Source organism: Phacochoerus africanus, chromosome 3 (assembly GCF_016906955.1).
Source record: "Phacochoerus africanus isolate WHEZ1 chromosome 3, ROS_Pafr_v1, whole genome shotgun sequence".
Lineage (NCBI taxonomy): Eukaryota > Metazoa > Chordata > Mammalia > Artiodactyla > Suidae > Phacochoerus > Phacochoerus africanus.
The window spans coordinates 16,014,949-16,030,921 of NC_062546.1; the positions used below are offsets into that span (position 1 = coordinate 16,014,949).

The 15,973-nt window shown below is 51.6% G+C and overlaps 1 protein-coding gene across 2 annotated transcripts; it reads right to left on the minus strand.

The window, feature by feature from the left end:
* On the minus strand, positions 1-15,695 carry CCN5 (cellular communication network factor 5). Of its 2 annotated transcripts, none has more exons than XM_047771034.1 (5): positions 15,417-15,695; positions 15,153-15,245; positions 10,515-10,731; positions 3,823-4,059; positions 1-944 (listed from the first exon to the last, which is right to left on the minus strand). In XM_047771034.1, exons 2-5 carry the CDS (start codon positions 15,210-15,212, stop codon positions 724-726), a joined length of 735 nt encoding a protein of 244 aa, XP_047626990.1. In that variant the 5' UTR covers positions 15,213-15,245; positions 15,417-15,695; the 3' UTR covers positions 1-723. The 2 variants fall into 2 exon arrangements, with proteins under 2 accessions (XP_047626990.1, XP_047626991.1); XM_047771035.1 differs by having other exon boundaries at positions 658-944; positions 15,153-15,267.
* Positions 15,696-15,973: the final 278 nt, after the last annotated feature.

Sequence of the window (15,973 nt, forward strand, 5' to 3'; positions counted from 1 at the left end):
GAATTTCACACATAGGTTGGTTTATTTCAGTCCCTGGGAAGTATTTTTCATTCTCCTCTGCTTTTCTTTAGTCAAAAATATTCCAAAGCACCAACCTATATAAAGCATCTGCTTTCGTTTGGTGCATTGCGGGGACTCGAGAAAGGTTAATTCTTACTAATACAAGTTGGGTTTAATGGATTACTTTAAGGACTGTTTTCTGGCTTTCTTTAAGGTAGTGTGATTTCACCTTGTGATATTTTTAGAAAGAATTCAGCCCCTGAATTCCACCCAGGGTGGGAAGGGAGGGTTTTCTCAGACAGCACAAACCTGACACGTAGGCACATGTTCAAGGATGTTCTTACGTCGCTCCAGGAAAGGAAGCAGGAGATTCAGAATATCTGTGCCCCACTTCATCGCACCCCCAGAAAAGTAGCCCACCCAGCCCAGCACCACCTCTGATGCTTAGGGGAGAGATGGTTGTCCATCTCCTGGAAGTCCATGTGCATCTTTGATAAAGGCTGTGAATGGACCAGAAGACGCCTGGTCATTCTCCCAGGATGTGAGTTACAGGAAGGAGGACTAGGTCATGCATCCAGCTTGTAGCTCAGGGTCCAGACGGACCAGCTGGCTTGGGAACTCCTGTCCTCCAGGGTCCGGATGGTAGACCCAAGCTGGACGGTGGCCGGCAGGCCAGATTGCCCACTGGGGAGGTGACACAAAGTCTCCATTCTCAGCCCGGCTCTAAAAGGCACTGTTCCGTGGGCTGTGGCCCCTGGCGGGTGGGCAGGGTCCAGGTAGGCACAGGCGGTGCTGGGTCTCCAGGCGGCAAAAGCGGTTCTGGTTGGACACCCGGGTGGCCACGCCCAGCCCACAGGTGGCTGAACAGGGGCCCCAGGCTGTGCTCCATTCTGGGCAGGGGATGCCAGGGACTGGGGGAGCGACAAGGCCAGAAAACTGGGGTCCTGGGGGAGAGAAAGAGGGGTTATCATGGCTGGTTTAGGCAGCCACCCACTGGCCTGTGGTGCACTCTTGGCCGTGTTGCTTAGCCTCTCTGGATCTCCATTTCTTCCTGTGTAAACTTCCTAAGAGTTGGTTATTAGGATTGAATAAAATAATGGATGTGAAGAGTGTAGCACAGCGCCTGGTACTTGAAAGCACTTCATAAAGTTTGGTTATTAGGTAACTAGGATGACATTGACCATAATGGTCCTCTAGTAAATGCTGAGTTTCTCATTTCTTTCTTCTTCTTCTTCTTCTTTTTTTTTGGCTTTTCAGGGCTGCACCTGCAACATATGGAGGTTCCCAGGCTAGGGGTCGAATCGGAGCTGTAGCCACCAGCCTGCACCACAGCCACAGCAATGCGGGATCCGAGCTGTGTCTGCGACCTACACCACAGCTCATGGCAACACCAGATCCTTAACCCACTGAGCAAAGCCAGGGATCGAACCTGCATCCTCATGGTTTCTGGTCGGATTCATTAACCATTGAGCCATGACGGGAACTCCGTGAGTTTCTCATTTCTGTATCCTTCATAACGCCTATGATAAGGAGCCTCTTACAGGAAGGAGGCTGGGGCCTGGGTGTGTGGCGGTGCCATGATCTGGCAGCAAGGATGCTGTGATTGCAAGGCTATGTCTGGAACAAGGTATCAGGTCCACCATGGTCTAGCGTTTCCTCCTCTTCCAGTCTTATTCTGTTCTCTTTATTTTATTTTATTTTCTGTGTTTTTTTAGGGCTGCACCTGAGGCATATGGAGGTTCCCAGGCTAGGGGTCGAATCAGAGCTGCAGCTGCCGGCCTACACCACAGCCACAGCAACGCGGGATCCGAGCCACACCTGCGACCTACACCACAGCTCACGGCAACACTGGGTCCTTAACCCTTTGAGCAAGACCAGGGACTGAACCTGCGTCCTCATGAATGCTAGTCAGATTCATTTCTGCTGAGCCACGACGGGAACTCCTATTCTGTTCATATTTTAGTACCCTTCCTTCTGGTTCTTTATAACCAGTGGTTTTTTTGTTTGTTTGTTTTTTGTTTTGTTTTTTGTCTTTTTGCTATTTCTTGGGCCGCTCCCTCGGCATATGGAGGTTCCCAGGCTAGGGGTCGAATCGGAGCTGTAGCTGCTGGCCTACTCCAGAGCCACAGCAACACAGGATCCGAGCCGCGTCTGCAACCTACACCACAGCTCAAGGCAACGCCGGATCCTTAACCCACTGAGCAAGGCCAGGGACCGAACCCGCAACCTCATGGTTCCTAGTTGGATTCGTTAACCACTGCGCCACCACGGGAACCCCTATAACCAGTGGTTCTTAACTGGGGACAGTTTTGCCCCTGGAAGAAACCTGGCAACATCTGGAGACATCTTTGGGGTCATACCTGGAGGTGGGGGCTACTGGAATCTAGCAGGGGTGCCGCTAAACATCCTACACTGCTCAGGACAGCCCCTCACGACAAAGAATTACCCGGCCCAGATGTCACCAGTGCCCAGGCTGAGAAACCCTGTGTTACACACATGTGTGCCATATGTATGATGAATGTGGGTTTGTATAGCTGTAGACACACCTGTGCACACACACAGTGTATATCCAATTGCATATACAGGGTGTCCTGTCCTGCCTTCTATACATAAGGCAAACCCAATGGCATTCTCCTAAGTAAGCAAATAGAGGTACTTTTTTCCACTGGGGGGATAACACCAGCTAACATAGCCTGGAATGCTGTGTGCCAGGCACCGTCAGAGCTGCTTCGCTTGTATTTACTCATCCAGGCCTCATAACCGCTCTTTGAGATAGCTGCCCACATTCTCCTTTTACAGCTGGAGGAACTGAGACACAGAGTAGTTAAGCAACTTTCCCAGAGTCACACAGCTAGCAAGTAGTGAGGCTGGGATCAGAACCCAGGCAGACTCTGGGCTTAACCCACCAAACTCTACTGCCTCTCATGTAGCACCACCTTCTGTGGAACCAATGTCCTCTTCATGGTTGCCTTGAAAAAACAGCCGTATTCATATCATAATAATAATTTTTTAAAAACCCAGTAACATAGCAGTGACATAATCCTAAAACTGAAGAGTTTATAGCATGAGGTCACTGTCTTTCCTGCCTACCCCGAGGCCCACATCCCAGAGACAACCACTTCTCCTGGTTCAGTTTTGAGTTCCTCTTTTGAGAAACCCAAATAATAGTGTATTAATATTATATGATATTTAATTTGTATTATATAAATATGTTATTAATATGTATCCATATCAGTGTCATAGTAGTGTGTATTATAATAATATGCCTCTGTATTATACCTCTGCTATGAAATGTGAGAATTTGGTTCATGCGCCCTAACCCTCCTTTCCCCTCCCGACTCTGCCTCAGGTTTTTACTTTTAATTATTTATGTCTTCAAATTACATACTTGGGGAGTTCCTGTTGTGGCTCAGTGGATTATGAACCTATGATCCTGACTAGTAACCATGAGGATGCGGGTTCGATCCCTGGCCTCACTCAGTGTGTTAAGGATCTGGCATTGCTGCATGCAGTGCAGGTCACAGGTGTGACTCGAGTCCCGTGCTGCTGTGGCTGTGGCGTAGGCTGGCCGCTGCGGCTTTGATTGACCCCCTAGCCTGGGAACTTGCGTGTGCCACGCATGGGGCCCTTAAAAGCAAAATAATTGTACCACTGCCTCCTGTCTTGTCCGTTGTAAACAGGCCTTGTGACCTTCCACTCCACTTTCCAACATGTCCCCTTAGCCCCCGTCCCCTCCCAGCTTCGGTCCGCAAAACCTTGGCTTCGACGTGTCCAGGTGGCCTTCACCTAAGAGGCCCCCCCACCGGCCAGCGCTGTACTCACCTCTTGCTGGGAGGGGCTGGGGGTCGCACACCCACTCGGGGCAGCACTTGCCGGGGACCTCCACCCTCCTGGGGTGCGGGCAGTCCCAGCTGGGCAGCCGCACGTCCTCACTGCACAGGGGCACGCAGGTGAAACCGCCGTCCTCGCAGCGGCAGCGAATCCTGCAGTGGGGCTGGAAGGTCTCCCCGTCCCGGTACAGGCGGCCGTTCACCTCGCAGCTGCCGTCATCCTCTCCCCCTGGGGAGCAGAAAGCGCACCCCCCGTCGGTGACCCGCGACTTCTCTCTGGGCAGGACTGCGTCCGGCCGGGTTCCCCACAGGGTCCTCTCCACAGAGCTGGTCCAGATCCATCCAGGGAGGCTGTGCCCTTACAGAACCTGGGCTGCAGGGGGCTCCAGCCCCTAATGTGCCTCCTGCCCCATGGTGCCCAGTCACCTGCACACTGCCTCCTGGACTAGGCTTTGCTGGAGGACCGGCTTGATTTGAGCTTCTGTGTTAGCTGTGGACTTCGGCCAGGCAATTTCACTTCTTAATTCCTTCACCTGCAAAGTGGGTTCTAATGGCACTTATTTCACAGGCTGTGGTATAGACTAAATGAAATGATATTTGTAATGAACACAGCATGAAGGAGGCCTTCAATAGATCCTAGCTGCTTCATTGTTATTATAGGCATAATTATTATATATTAATAATAATATACTTTTACAAATATCATGGTACCACTATGATAATACACACTGAGATTTCATGCAACAAATGTTGTTTGTCCACCTGCTGTGCTAAAGTCATCACTGTCAGGTCAGGGCTTAACTTGCTGGCTGTGTGACTTTGGGAAAGTGACTTAACTTCTCTGAGTCACCTAAACAATAGCAATGATGAGAACAGGAATTTGTACCTTCAGCAACATAATGTGTACACAGCCTCTCGTACCAGGCTAGGCATAGAATAGGTATTTAAGAAACACCCTTAGGGAGTTCCCATCATGGCTCAGAGGTTAATGAGTCTGACTAGCATCCAAGAGGACTTGGGTTTGATCCCTGGCCCTGCTCAGTGGGTTAAGGATCAAGCATTGCCATGAGCAGTGGTGTAGGTCCCAGACGTGGCTCAGATCCCCGCTTGCTGCATCTGTCATGTAGGCCAGCAGCTACAGCTCCAATTCGACCCCTAGCCCGGGAGCCTCCATGTGCCATGGGCACGGCCCTAAAAAAACAAAAAGATAAAATAAAAATTAAAAAAAAAAAAAGAAACACCCTTTGGATGAGACCCTCAACATATGGGCCTATGGCCTCTTCCTGCACTGGCCATGAACTCCTTGAGGGACTGGCCATGAACTCCTTCAGGGCTGGGGCCAAGAGTATTCATCTCCACGTCCCAAGACAGAATAAAGTAGGAGCCCTGGAGAGGTGTAAGCCAGCTACTCAGGAAGCACAGAGGAAAGAACCATTGGGAGGGTTTCCCGGAGTTGTGGGTGGCACTGTAGCTGGGTCTGGGGCAGAGGACTCCTGGGAAGCTTGTTTTCCCAGGTATTCTGAGAAAAACCTCGAATAGGTCCGTATACCTGCAGAAATTTTGGAACCACACAGACCTGGGTTCAAAGCCCAGTTCCCTGCTTGCTGGCTGTGCGACCTGGGGTAATGGGATCTGGGGTAAGTTCACCTCTCTGAGCCTCATTGGAGGATCTAAGGAGCTAGTGTACTTAAAGCATTTGGCCCCAGGCCTGGGATGAAGGAGATGCTCACTGACTGGGCGTAGGTGATGCTGTGTCCTCTGCAGAGGACAGGACCAGTGTCAGCCCTCTCTCCTCACTCCTTCCGGACACATCCCTTAGGCACCAAACCCTCAACTTTTTGCCTGGACCATGTGGCCACTGGTTTCCAAGAAACCACAGGAGCAGCTGCACCTTAATGCATATCCCCAGCCTGGGTCTCCCAGCCAGACTCCTGGGGCAGCAACCTTGGGGCCTCCTGGTATCTGGGATGACCTGGTCAACAGAGGGCTTGTTTAGGAAAGATGGTTGGAGGGGGAGATAATTTTAGCATGTTTCCCAGCACCTCTCCTGGGTCCTGCAGCTCAGAGCTGGTTGGGATCAGGGTGGGGCTAATGATCCCTAGGCAGCCGCTCCCCACCCTGGGGTCTGGGTGCCTGGTCCCAGACACCATGACGCACCTCCAAATGTACTTTCTTTGGGAGGCACCCAAAGCAAAGTGTACTTTGGGTGCTAAGGAGCTAGTGTACTTAAAGCATTTGGCCCCAGGCCTGGGATGAAGGAGATGCTCACTGACTGGGCGTAGGTGATGCTGTGTCCTCTGCAGAGGACCTGCCAAAACCCTACTCCTCCTTCCAGACCCATTCCAATGGCCCCTTTATCAAAAACTTCCCCAAAATAGCTTCAGTTCACAATGCTCTTGTCTGGTAATTTCCGCATCCTTCTTTCCCTCTGAGAGTCCCTTGCAGGAAAAGGAATAACAGGTTTTTTGTTTGTGTGTTTCTTCGTTTTTACCCGCAGCAATTTGCATACTGTGTGACCTTAGGCAGGTGACTTCACCTCTCTGAGCCCCAGTTCCCTCATCTGCAACATAGGGATCGTAATAGGATCTATCATTATCCTCAGGATTTTGCCCGCATTATTAAGGCTACAATGAAATCATGTACGCAAAGGGCTTGCTCGCGGTACATGCTCCATAAACACGGCCTGTTATTGCTGGCCCCACCGGAAGTGTTGTTATTATTCACAAGTTCAACAATTATTTATTGAGTGCCTACTTTGTGCCATACATCGTGCGAGACAACTTGTGATACAGCAATGACCAAGACGGGCCAAGATCCTGCCCTCAGTGGAGCTTTTGTTCTAGCGGAATAAACACAGGAAACAAGTAGGGTTTGTTTGTGGTGTCAGATGGTGATTAGTGCTAGAAAGATAAAGGAGGGCAGGGTTAAAGAGGGGGGCAGGGTTGTCATTTTAAAGTATGGTGATCAGGGAAGGCCTTAATGACAAGGTGATATTTGGACAAGGACGCGAAGGCAGCGAGGGAACTTGCCTTACAGATAATCTGGGGAAAAGAATGCTGGTAGCAGGAACAGCCAGTGCAAAGGCTCTGAGGTGAGAGTGTGCCTGGGGCATTTAAGGGGCAGCAGGGAGGCCAGTGCGGCTGGAGCAGAGAGCAGGTGGGAGAGAAGGAGTTAGCTGTGGTCAGAGAGGAAACAGGAGTAGGATCTTGCGGGTGTCAGCTCCTACTCTGAGAAGATGGGAGGCTGTTGGAGGCTGTTAGGCAGAGAAGGGGCAGGATCTGTGACCTGATTTATGTATTTAAAAGAGACTTAAAGTTCCCACTGTGGTGCAGTGGATTAAGAAGAATCTGACTGCAGCTGCTCAGGTTGCGGCACGGGTATGGGTTTGATCCCCAGCCGGAGCAGTGGGTTAAAGGATTCACAGCTGTGGGTTGGATTTAATCCCTGGCAGGGAAAACGTTCCTAGGCTGCAGGTGCAGCCATTAAACAAAAAAAGAAGACAGAGTTCCCATCGTGGCTCAGTGGTTAATGAATCCGACTAGGAACCATGAGGTTGTGGGTTCGATCCCTGGCCTTGCTCAGTGGGTTAAGGAACCAGCATTGCCATGAGCTGTGGTATAGGTTGCAGACATGGCTTGGATCCCACATTGCTGTGGCTGTGGTGTAGGCTGGTGGCTACAGCTCCGATTCGACCCCTAGACTGGGAACCTCCATATGCCGTGGGAGAAGCCCTAGAAAAGGCAAAAAAAAAAAAAAAAGGCGTTCTCAGGCTCTTACGTTGAGAATAGACTAGGGGCCAAGGACAGGAGTGGGGAGACCATTCGGGGCATCTGCAAAATCCAGATGTGTAATGATGGGGCTCAGACCGGGTGGTAGCAGTCAGGGGACTGAGAAATGTTGGATTCTGGAAATACGGTAAAGAATTTGCTGGTTGTTGGAGTTCCTGCTGTGGCTCAGCAGGTTAAGTACCCAACATTGTCTTCATGAGGAGGCAGGTTCAATCCCTGGCAGCGCCCAATGGGTTACAGATCCAGCGTTGCCATGAGCTATGGTGTAGGTCACAGATGTGGCCTGGATCTGGCATTGCTGTGGCTATGATGTAGGCTGGCAGCTGCAGCTCTGATTTGACCCCTAGCCTGGGAACCTCCATGCGCTGCACCCGTGGAAAAGAATTTGCTGGTTGGTAGTGCATGGGGTGTGGAAGAAAGAAGAATGACTCCAAACTTTCAAGGCTGAGCCACAGGAAGGATGGAGACGTGCTGGACTGAGCTGGGGAAGCTGCGTGTTTAAAGCAGGGGCGATCCGGAGCTCATGATAGACATTTGTGCATCTTGGAGGGAGGGGATCCTGAGAGAAGGGCTGTCCAAGCAGTGAGTGAGAGGAGAGCTTTGGGGCAGCACGTTCCCTCCAGAGCCAAGACCTAGACTCAGCCTCTGTGCGGTCTCAGCTGGCTCTGGCCCACCTGTGGCTTCCCCGGCTCCCAGCCTCCAAATTCAGTTCCAATCGTTGAACATTTGTGAGCACCCACTGTGGTGCCTGACCAGGGCTGGAAGTTGCAGGGAGGAACACAAGGACCAAGTCATTCCTTGGCCTCTAGTTATTTCAAGTCTGAATCAAGGTGGAACAAGAAAAGCCCCTTAATAAACTTAATGATGATAACAGCCGCTAGGTACTAACCTCATCCTGAGCCTCCAGCAGTAGAGCGATAGAGACAAATATTGCGGAGCCAGGTCCCCGAGTTCAAATCCCAGCTCAGCCACTTAGAAGCTGTGTGACCTTGGGCAAGTTACTTAACCTCTCTGTGCCTCTTTTTTTTTTTTCCCCCCGCATTTAAAAAATGAGTGTGACATTATGACCTACCTCTTCTGGTTGTTGAGAGATTAAATGAGGTGATATTGTGAAACTCCTAGTGCCTGGCATATGGTAAGTATAGGCACATATTCAGTAAATAAATTCTGCCAAGGGCTTCACCTGTGTCATGGCTATAATCCAAATAATAGCCTTGTAGCTAATTTTTTCTTTAGATACATTTTTATTAGCAATCATCTATAAGTTTATAAAACACATCACTCTTTTCTCATTATTATACTCCCCTGATTTTTTTTTAAAAAGGATTTAACAGGGACTTATTATTTTTAGATGACTTTATGTTTCTAAGTATTGTTTTTCTTTTTAACAAGGTTTTTCCTATAGGTGGGCTTATTGTCAACAATTCATGGACTTCTCTCTCCTGTTCTTTTTTTTTTTTGAGTGTAACATGTACATGGATGAGAGTGGTAAATTGCTCTGAAACACTTATTATTTTTTTTAATAATATATCTTTTATTTTTAAATTTTTGGTCATGCACAGGCATGTGGAAGTTCCCAGGGCAGGGATCAAACCTGCGCCACAGCAATGATAACACCAGATCATTAACCAGCTGAGCCACCAGGGAACTCCTGAAACACTATTATTATTATTATTATTATTATTTGTCTTTTTGCTATTTCTTGGGCCACTCCCACGGCATATGGAGGTTCCCAGGCTAGGGGTCTAATCAGAGCTGTAGCCAATGGCCTACACCACAGCCACAGCATCGCGGGATCCGAGTGACACCTGCAACCTACACCACAGGTCACGGCAACGCCGGGTCCTTAACCCACTGAGCAAGGGCAGGGATTGAACCCGCAACCTTGTGGTTCCTAGTCGGATTCGTTAACCACTGCGCCACGACGGGAACTCCCTGAAACACTTATTACTAAACATTTAAAATAGAGAACAGAACAGTTTCTCACCTCTTCTATTTCTCTAAAGCAGTGGTTCTCAATTGGGGTGATTTGGGGATATTTGGTAATATCTGAAGATGGAGTGTCACAACCTGCTGGGGTGGGGGGGCTACTAGCGTCTAATGAGTAGAGAGACCAGGGGTGCTGCTTAAAGTCCTCCCATGCACAGGACAGCCTCCCCAACAAAGAATTAGCCAGTCCCAGATGTCCCTCGAGCAAAGTTGAGAGACCCTGATCTAAAGCCCCAGAGCGCACCACAGCCCCCATGTGTAAGCTGCTCAAGGTCACTAGCAAAGAGCAAACTCAGGATTCAAACAGTGGTCCAGGAGCCCCCAATCCCAGAAGACAGAACCAAATGCTGCTTTAGAGCCTGTTTGATTCAGTCTGCAGCTGTGTAACATTAAACAGGTCCATTAGTGTTGCTGAGCCTCAGTTTCCTCATCTATAAAATGGGTCTGAAAGTACTTAGGATTACTATGAGGATTATGTGACTTGGGAAGTGAGTGCTTAGCACAGTGCCTGACACTTGTTATGCCCGAAATAAGAAGTGGCCCTTTCATTTGCCCAAGAGTGTTGTGAGGCTCTGAAAAAGGGATGATGGTTTCTAGTTTGAAAAATCTGGGAGGGCTGCTCAGGGGAGGAGGTGTTTGTGCTTGGCTTTGAAAGTTGGCTATGATCTGGACAGGCAGGGAGGAGGGGAGGCTGTTTGGGTGGTGGGTAGGAGCTGAGCAAAGACAAAAGGGGAGAAGTGGGGAGTGGGCTTGAGTGACTTGAGGCACCAGGTTTGGCTGGGGTGGATGGTGCACCTGAAGGGAGGTGGGGAGAGAAGGGCTTCTCTTAGACTCAGGACTCCATGGCCTTGACTCCCCCCCACCCCCGCCCCAAATTCCCCTCCATCAGTCCCGCAAACCTGCTTACAGAGGCACACGGCCCCCCGGCTGCCAGGGCCCGCCCCGAGCTGGCAGACCAGGCCCTGGCTGGAGTCGCAGATGTGGAGGTGGTCGCAGGGCTCCCCCAGCCGCCGTGCACATACCCGGCAGCAGTTGCAGCCGTCCAGCACCAGGGGCACCCCCGGTGGGCATCGGGGTGGTGGCCATGGACAGGCACATGGTGTGGGGCATAGCTGGGCACACACCTGCAGAGACAGAGACCTCACTCAGCCATGGTCATTCAAGGTGGGCAGTGAGACCCTCACAACTGACTCCTCCTCTGCCAGGCCGAGCAGTGTCGAGGTCACATAGAGTTGGCCTTGAACCCTGGCAGTCCTACAGCACTCCCTGAGAGGCAGCCTGGCACGGAGGTCATGAGCAAGGGCTCTGCCTCTTATTAGCTGAGGGCCTTGGGAAAGTTACTTAAGCTCTCTGAACCTCAGTTTCCTCATCTGTGAAAAGGCGACAGTGATATTAACTAAGAGATTATTTTCTTTCTTTTTTTAAGGGCCGGACCTGCAGCATAGGAAAGTTCCCAGGCTAGGGGTTGAATCAGAGCTACAGCTGCCAGCCTACACCACAGGCACAGAAACACCAGATCTGAGCCTCATCTGTGACCTACACCACAGTTCACAGCAACACTGGATCAGCTCACAGCAACGCCAGATTCTTAACCCACTGAGTGAGGCCAGGGATGGAACCCACATCCTCATGGATCCTAGGCAAGTTCGTTAACCGCTGAGCCATGAAGGGAACTCCCTAAGAGGATTATTTTGATGAGTGCATGAAAGGACGCACGTTACACCTTTAGCCACAGCCTGGCCTGCAGGAGAGGCTCCATGTGTTTGGCTATGATCATTGTCATGGTCAGTTACAGTAAAGGGCTTAGATTCTGCCCTCTAGGAACTTAGAGGAAGGCTAAAGCCATAAAACGAAGAATTAAAAGGACAGAGTAGTCTACATTTTATAGCAGATGGTCTGTGGATATTTATCTTGAGAGCTGATAAATCAAATAGCATCATGGATATTTTTGATCTTTGGAATGATCCAGAATATGTTTCAGGATAAGCATCAAATTGGCCAGGAAACTTGGTGAAATGCCAACCCACAGGCTTCCTCTGGGATTTACCAAATAAGAACTTTCCAGAGTCAGGGCCCTGGAATCTATGTTTTTAACAAGCCATCTGGGAGCTTCTGAGGCACAGGTAAGTTATGGCACCTCTGCTCCAGTCTTTCCCCCCCCCCCCCCCCCGCCATGTACAAAGGGGGAAAATTGAGCTCCGCGGAGAGGAAGGGACAAAATCACAGTGGACTAGCTGCAGAGCCAGGAGCCTGCTTCCCTCTTGAGGACTCAGGGGCTTTTCCTGTGATAGGGAAAAGTCTCAGTCAGGGACCCTCCTCCAGGGGCAAGCTCAGGGTGTCAACCCAAGTGTTCTGAATACCTCTACCCACTCAGAACAGAGAAACAACCAAACCAGAAACCAGATGCCCTGTGCTCTCCACGTGTCCATTGGAAGGTGGGGACCAAGGGCCATGCATCAATTCAAAATTTTACCAGTGGTTACAGCAGAAATTGACAGCACATTGTAAATCAACTGTAATTAAAAATAATAATTTTTTAAAAAGATGTCAGCGTTTCCGTTGTAGCTCAGTGGAAACGAACCTAACTAGTAACCATGAGGATGTGGGCCAATCCCTGGGCCCACTCAGTGGGTTAAGGATCTGGCATTGCCATGAGCTGTGGTGTAGGTCACAGACGAGGCTCGGATCTGGCGTTGCTGTGCCTGTGGCATAGGCTGGCAGCTGTAGATCTGATTCAACCCCTAGCCTGGCCACTTCCATGTGCCGCAGGTGCGGCCCTAAAAAAAGGAGATGTTACCAGTGGCCCTATCTGTGGATCCTTGGTGGATGGAAGACTAGCAGTTTAGGAAGATGAAACTAATGACCTTATATGTCCCGTGTGGTCCCAAAGCAGACAATGACCTCTTTGCCCTAATCCCCACCTTGTCCCACCCCTTGGACTCCCAGTCCTGCAAACCTCTCTGCAGTTCCCATTGTGGCCACAAGAGGCCGCCCCACACTGGCGGACGGGCCTCTGGTGGGGTGGCCGACTGGGAGGCACTCACAGGGCCCCCACCTAAGATGGCATGGGTAATAATAGAAGCCAGTGGGCAGCTCTGTGCCTAGAGCCTCAGGAGAGTGAGTTCCCATCTCCGCAGGCATTTCAGGCAGGAGACGGGGTGATACCAGATTTTAGAGAAGATAGTCTAGCCTCACCCCTCAAAGTCTGGTCTGGACCAGCAGCATCAGCATCACCTGGAAGTGTCCTAGGAATTCATCACCTAGGGCCCTTCTTTATGAATCTAATTCTGCATAATAAGTTCAGAGGTGATTCCTATGGAATTGACCTGAGAAGCAATCAGCTGGACGTTGGGGCTCCCCTCCAAACCAGAGGCTGAGCTTCCTGGGTTGGTGGGAAGTGTGGAGCCCTTGACCAGAACTGGCTCCTGGGTGCCTCCTTAGAAGCCAGGCTGCCAGGACATAAGTCTTCTGCTTGGCACCTGGGTCCTCACTTTGGGTTCTCTCTACCAGGCAAGTTTGACAGGGGCTGGATCTGCAGGTCTTCACATGCTAGAAGGACCACTGATAGCTCTGATGACCATGGCTGACACTCACCATAAGCACACTGAGTGCCGGGAGTTTTAATGTGCCAGTTTAACCCTCCAGTGTGAGGTACCAGCATTATGCCCATTTTAAAGATGAGGAAACTGAAGCTTAAAGCAGTATAGACACCACCAGTAAGAGGTAGAGCCAGGATCAGAATTCAGGTTCATGGGAATCCAAGGCCCAGGCTCTTAATCGTCACACCTCCCTCTTGTCCCTAGTGGCCCCGATGCCAGCTTAGCCTCTGCCTCAACTTACCCGTTTGTTCAAGAGAGATGACAACAAGTCAGGGAAGGTGTTTTAGCATAGGCACGGAGAGAGTGGCCCTCCCTGGCACCCCACCCCCGTCCTTTCTAACCACCCCATCCCAGTGTTCGAGTTGTCCCATCACATACTTGGTTTCTCTAAACCCTTGAGGTGGTCCCAAGGGGGCAAGAGCCCTGGGCCGGGCATCTTCCAGGCAAGAGTTGAAAGCCACGTTCTACCACTGACTTGCTGTGAGACCTTGGACTCTTCACTGCTCCATGGGGAGGGAGCCGTTTCCTCCTCAGTAAGATGGGGTGGAGACCACCTGTCTTGGAGTTGTGACAGGGATTTATTTAATGAGGTCACAGCCCGCTCTTGGTCGATGTGGCTTGGCTTGTTTCCAGGTCTCTACCGCCTGTCCCTGTCCATAGGCCTGAGCCCAGGAGCTCATAGCCTGCCTGGAAGACTTAGGATTCTCCCTCTGAGGATTATCGCGGCTTTCATGGGCACTTCTAAGTCATGCTCCACCCAGGATGCTGCCTGGCTCCCTGGGACCGGGGAAGAATAGAGATGCGGGGGGTTGGGGGAGGGAGGTGAACCATGGGTCTTGGACGGCTTCACCTCGACCTTTCATTTAACCCCAGGTGCAAATCCCCAAGTCCCCTGCTCTAAGTACCAAGCACCCCCCCGGCCTCAGGTCCTGCTCCTTCCCTTTGGGAGAACAGACAGCAGGACTGGGATGTCAGCAGGTCCTCAGCCTTCCCCCAGCCACTGCTTAGACCCGGGAGAGAGAAGTTCCTGTGATCCTCAAAGGAGCATGAAAATACCATGAGATCATGGCTTGTGGCGGGGCCAGTCTCCAGGACACCGGGAGCCTGGCATTCACTAAGGTGATGGCAGACTCAGCACTGTGGCCTTGGTCCAGGTTGAGGGTGGAGAGGCGCTGACGGCGGTCCCCACTCACCCACACCCAGGCCTCTCCGGGGCTCTACTGCCTCTATTGCCCCGATGCTGTGTGGTTTGGGGCAAGTGGCTTACCCTCTCTGAGCCTTACTTGACTGAAAACAGAAAATAATCATGCCTTGTGGGGTCGTTGGGCATGCTAGGCAAGCTAGATGTTCCATAAGCCCTGTGAAAATATCCCATGAGAGAAGGTCGTTATTCCATGGGGGCTGCCCTGCATCCCCCTCCAGCTGGGGTCAGCAGGCCCCTCACTGCCTGAGGACCCAACAGCATTGCCCTCTTTGTAGTGCGAACCTTCCAATCAGCCAGACACCATCATCCACTCGAATCCTAGCTCATGGGCAAAGCAGACCTTGTCTTGAGTCTCCCTGTTTATCATGAGGACACCCACTTCTTTGGAGAGGGGCTCAGAAAGTCCTCTTTTAAACATTTGCCATATGCCAGATCCTGTGCTGAGCCCTTTCAATGGACTCTGATATATGACCTTCACCAAGGCCTCATGCACATTTTATTCACGCAACTGACGAGGCAGCTGAGGCTCAGAGAGGGAAGGGATGGGTCTGAGGTCACACAGCAGAGCTGGCCAGAGGCAGCTGTCTGGGCACCAGGGAGGGAAGCGGGGCTGAGCCCAGCACAGGAGGCCTGCAGGGATTCTCCTAGGGGGGTCCTCGGCTGAGAGTTCACCCCTCCCCCACCACACCCAGGAAGCCAGCAGTACGTTTCTGGGCCGGGGGGCAGGGTGGGGGGGCCTTACCTTGGAGAGGAGGCAGAGGAGAGAGAAGGCCAGGATGAGAGTCTGTGCTGTGCCTCCCATGTCACCGTGTTCCCCACGGAGCCAGCTTTGAGCCTGGGAGGCAGGACCTGTAAGTCTTTATGTTCCGGCAGCTGTGAGGTCACTCCCAGGCAGGCACACCACACACACACACACACACACACACATACGCGTGCGCACACACACGCTGCCTTCGTAGTCCTATTTCTCTCCCATCCTCAGCTTCCCATTGATGAGCCCATTTACCTGAAGGTGAGACCGTGGAGGTCACCAAGGGGGTGCTTGCCAGAGTGTGTGTGTGTGTGTGTGTGTGTGTGTGTGTATGACTGCCAGAGCCAGTGCCAGCACTAAGAGCCTGTGACAGGCTGGCAGGGACCTCTCTAGCTCCTCCCAGCCCAAAAGGGCCTTCCCAAGCTGCAGCTGGAGCCGCTGCAGCCCTGCTCCAGACCCCCTGCCCGACCCCAGCGGGGGCTGTTGGTCCAGGAAGTACTCAGCTGACACCCCCTTTGCACAGCCGACCCAAATCCTCCCAAACCCCATGGCTCGGACTCTGGGCAGCTCCAGCGGGCCTGCGGTTTCTGGCAGGAAGATGGGCAGCCATCCAGAGGTGGGTGTGACGCGGAGCAAAACTTCCCTGAGCGGCCTATTTGCTTTTGGCAATGAGGGACCTTCCCCGGGGGCCTGCCTGCCGGGCTCTGGAAGGCGGCCCGCAGTGGATGAACCCGTGCGGGCTGGACCTCGTGTGTGCCAGCTCTTGCAGGGCACTGCTGGGCAATCTGCAAGAACCAAATCCATTTTGTGGA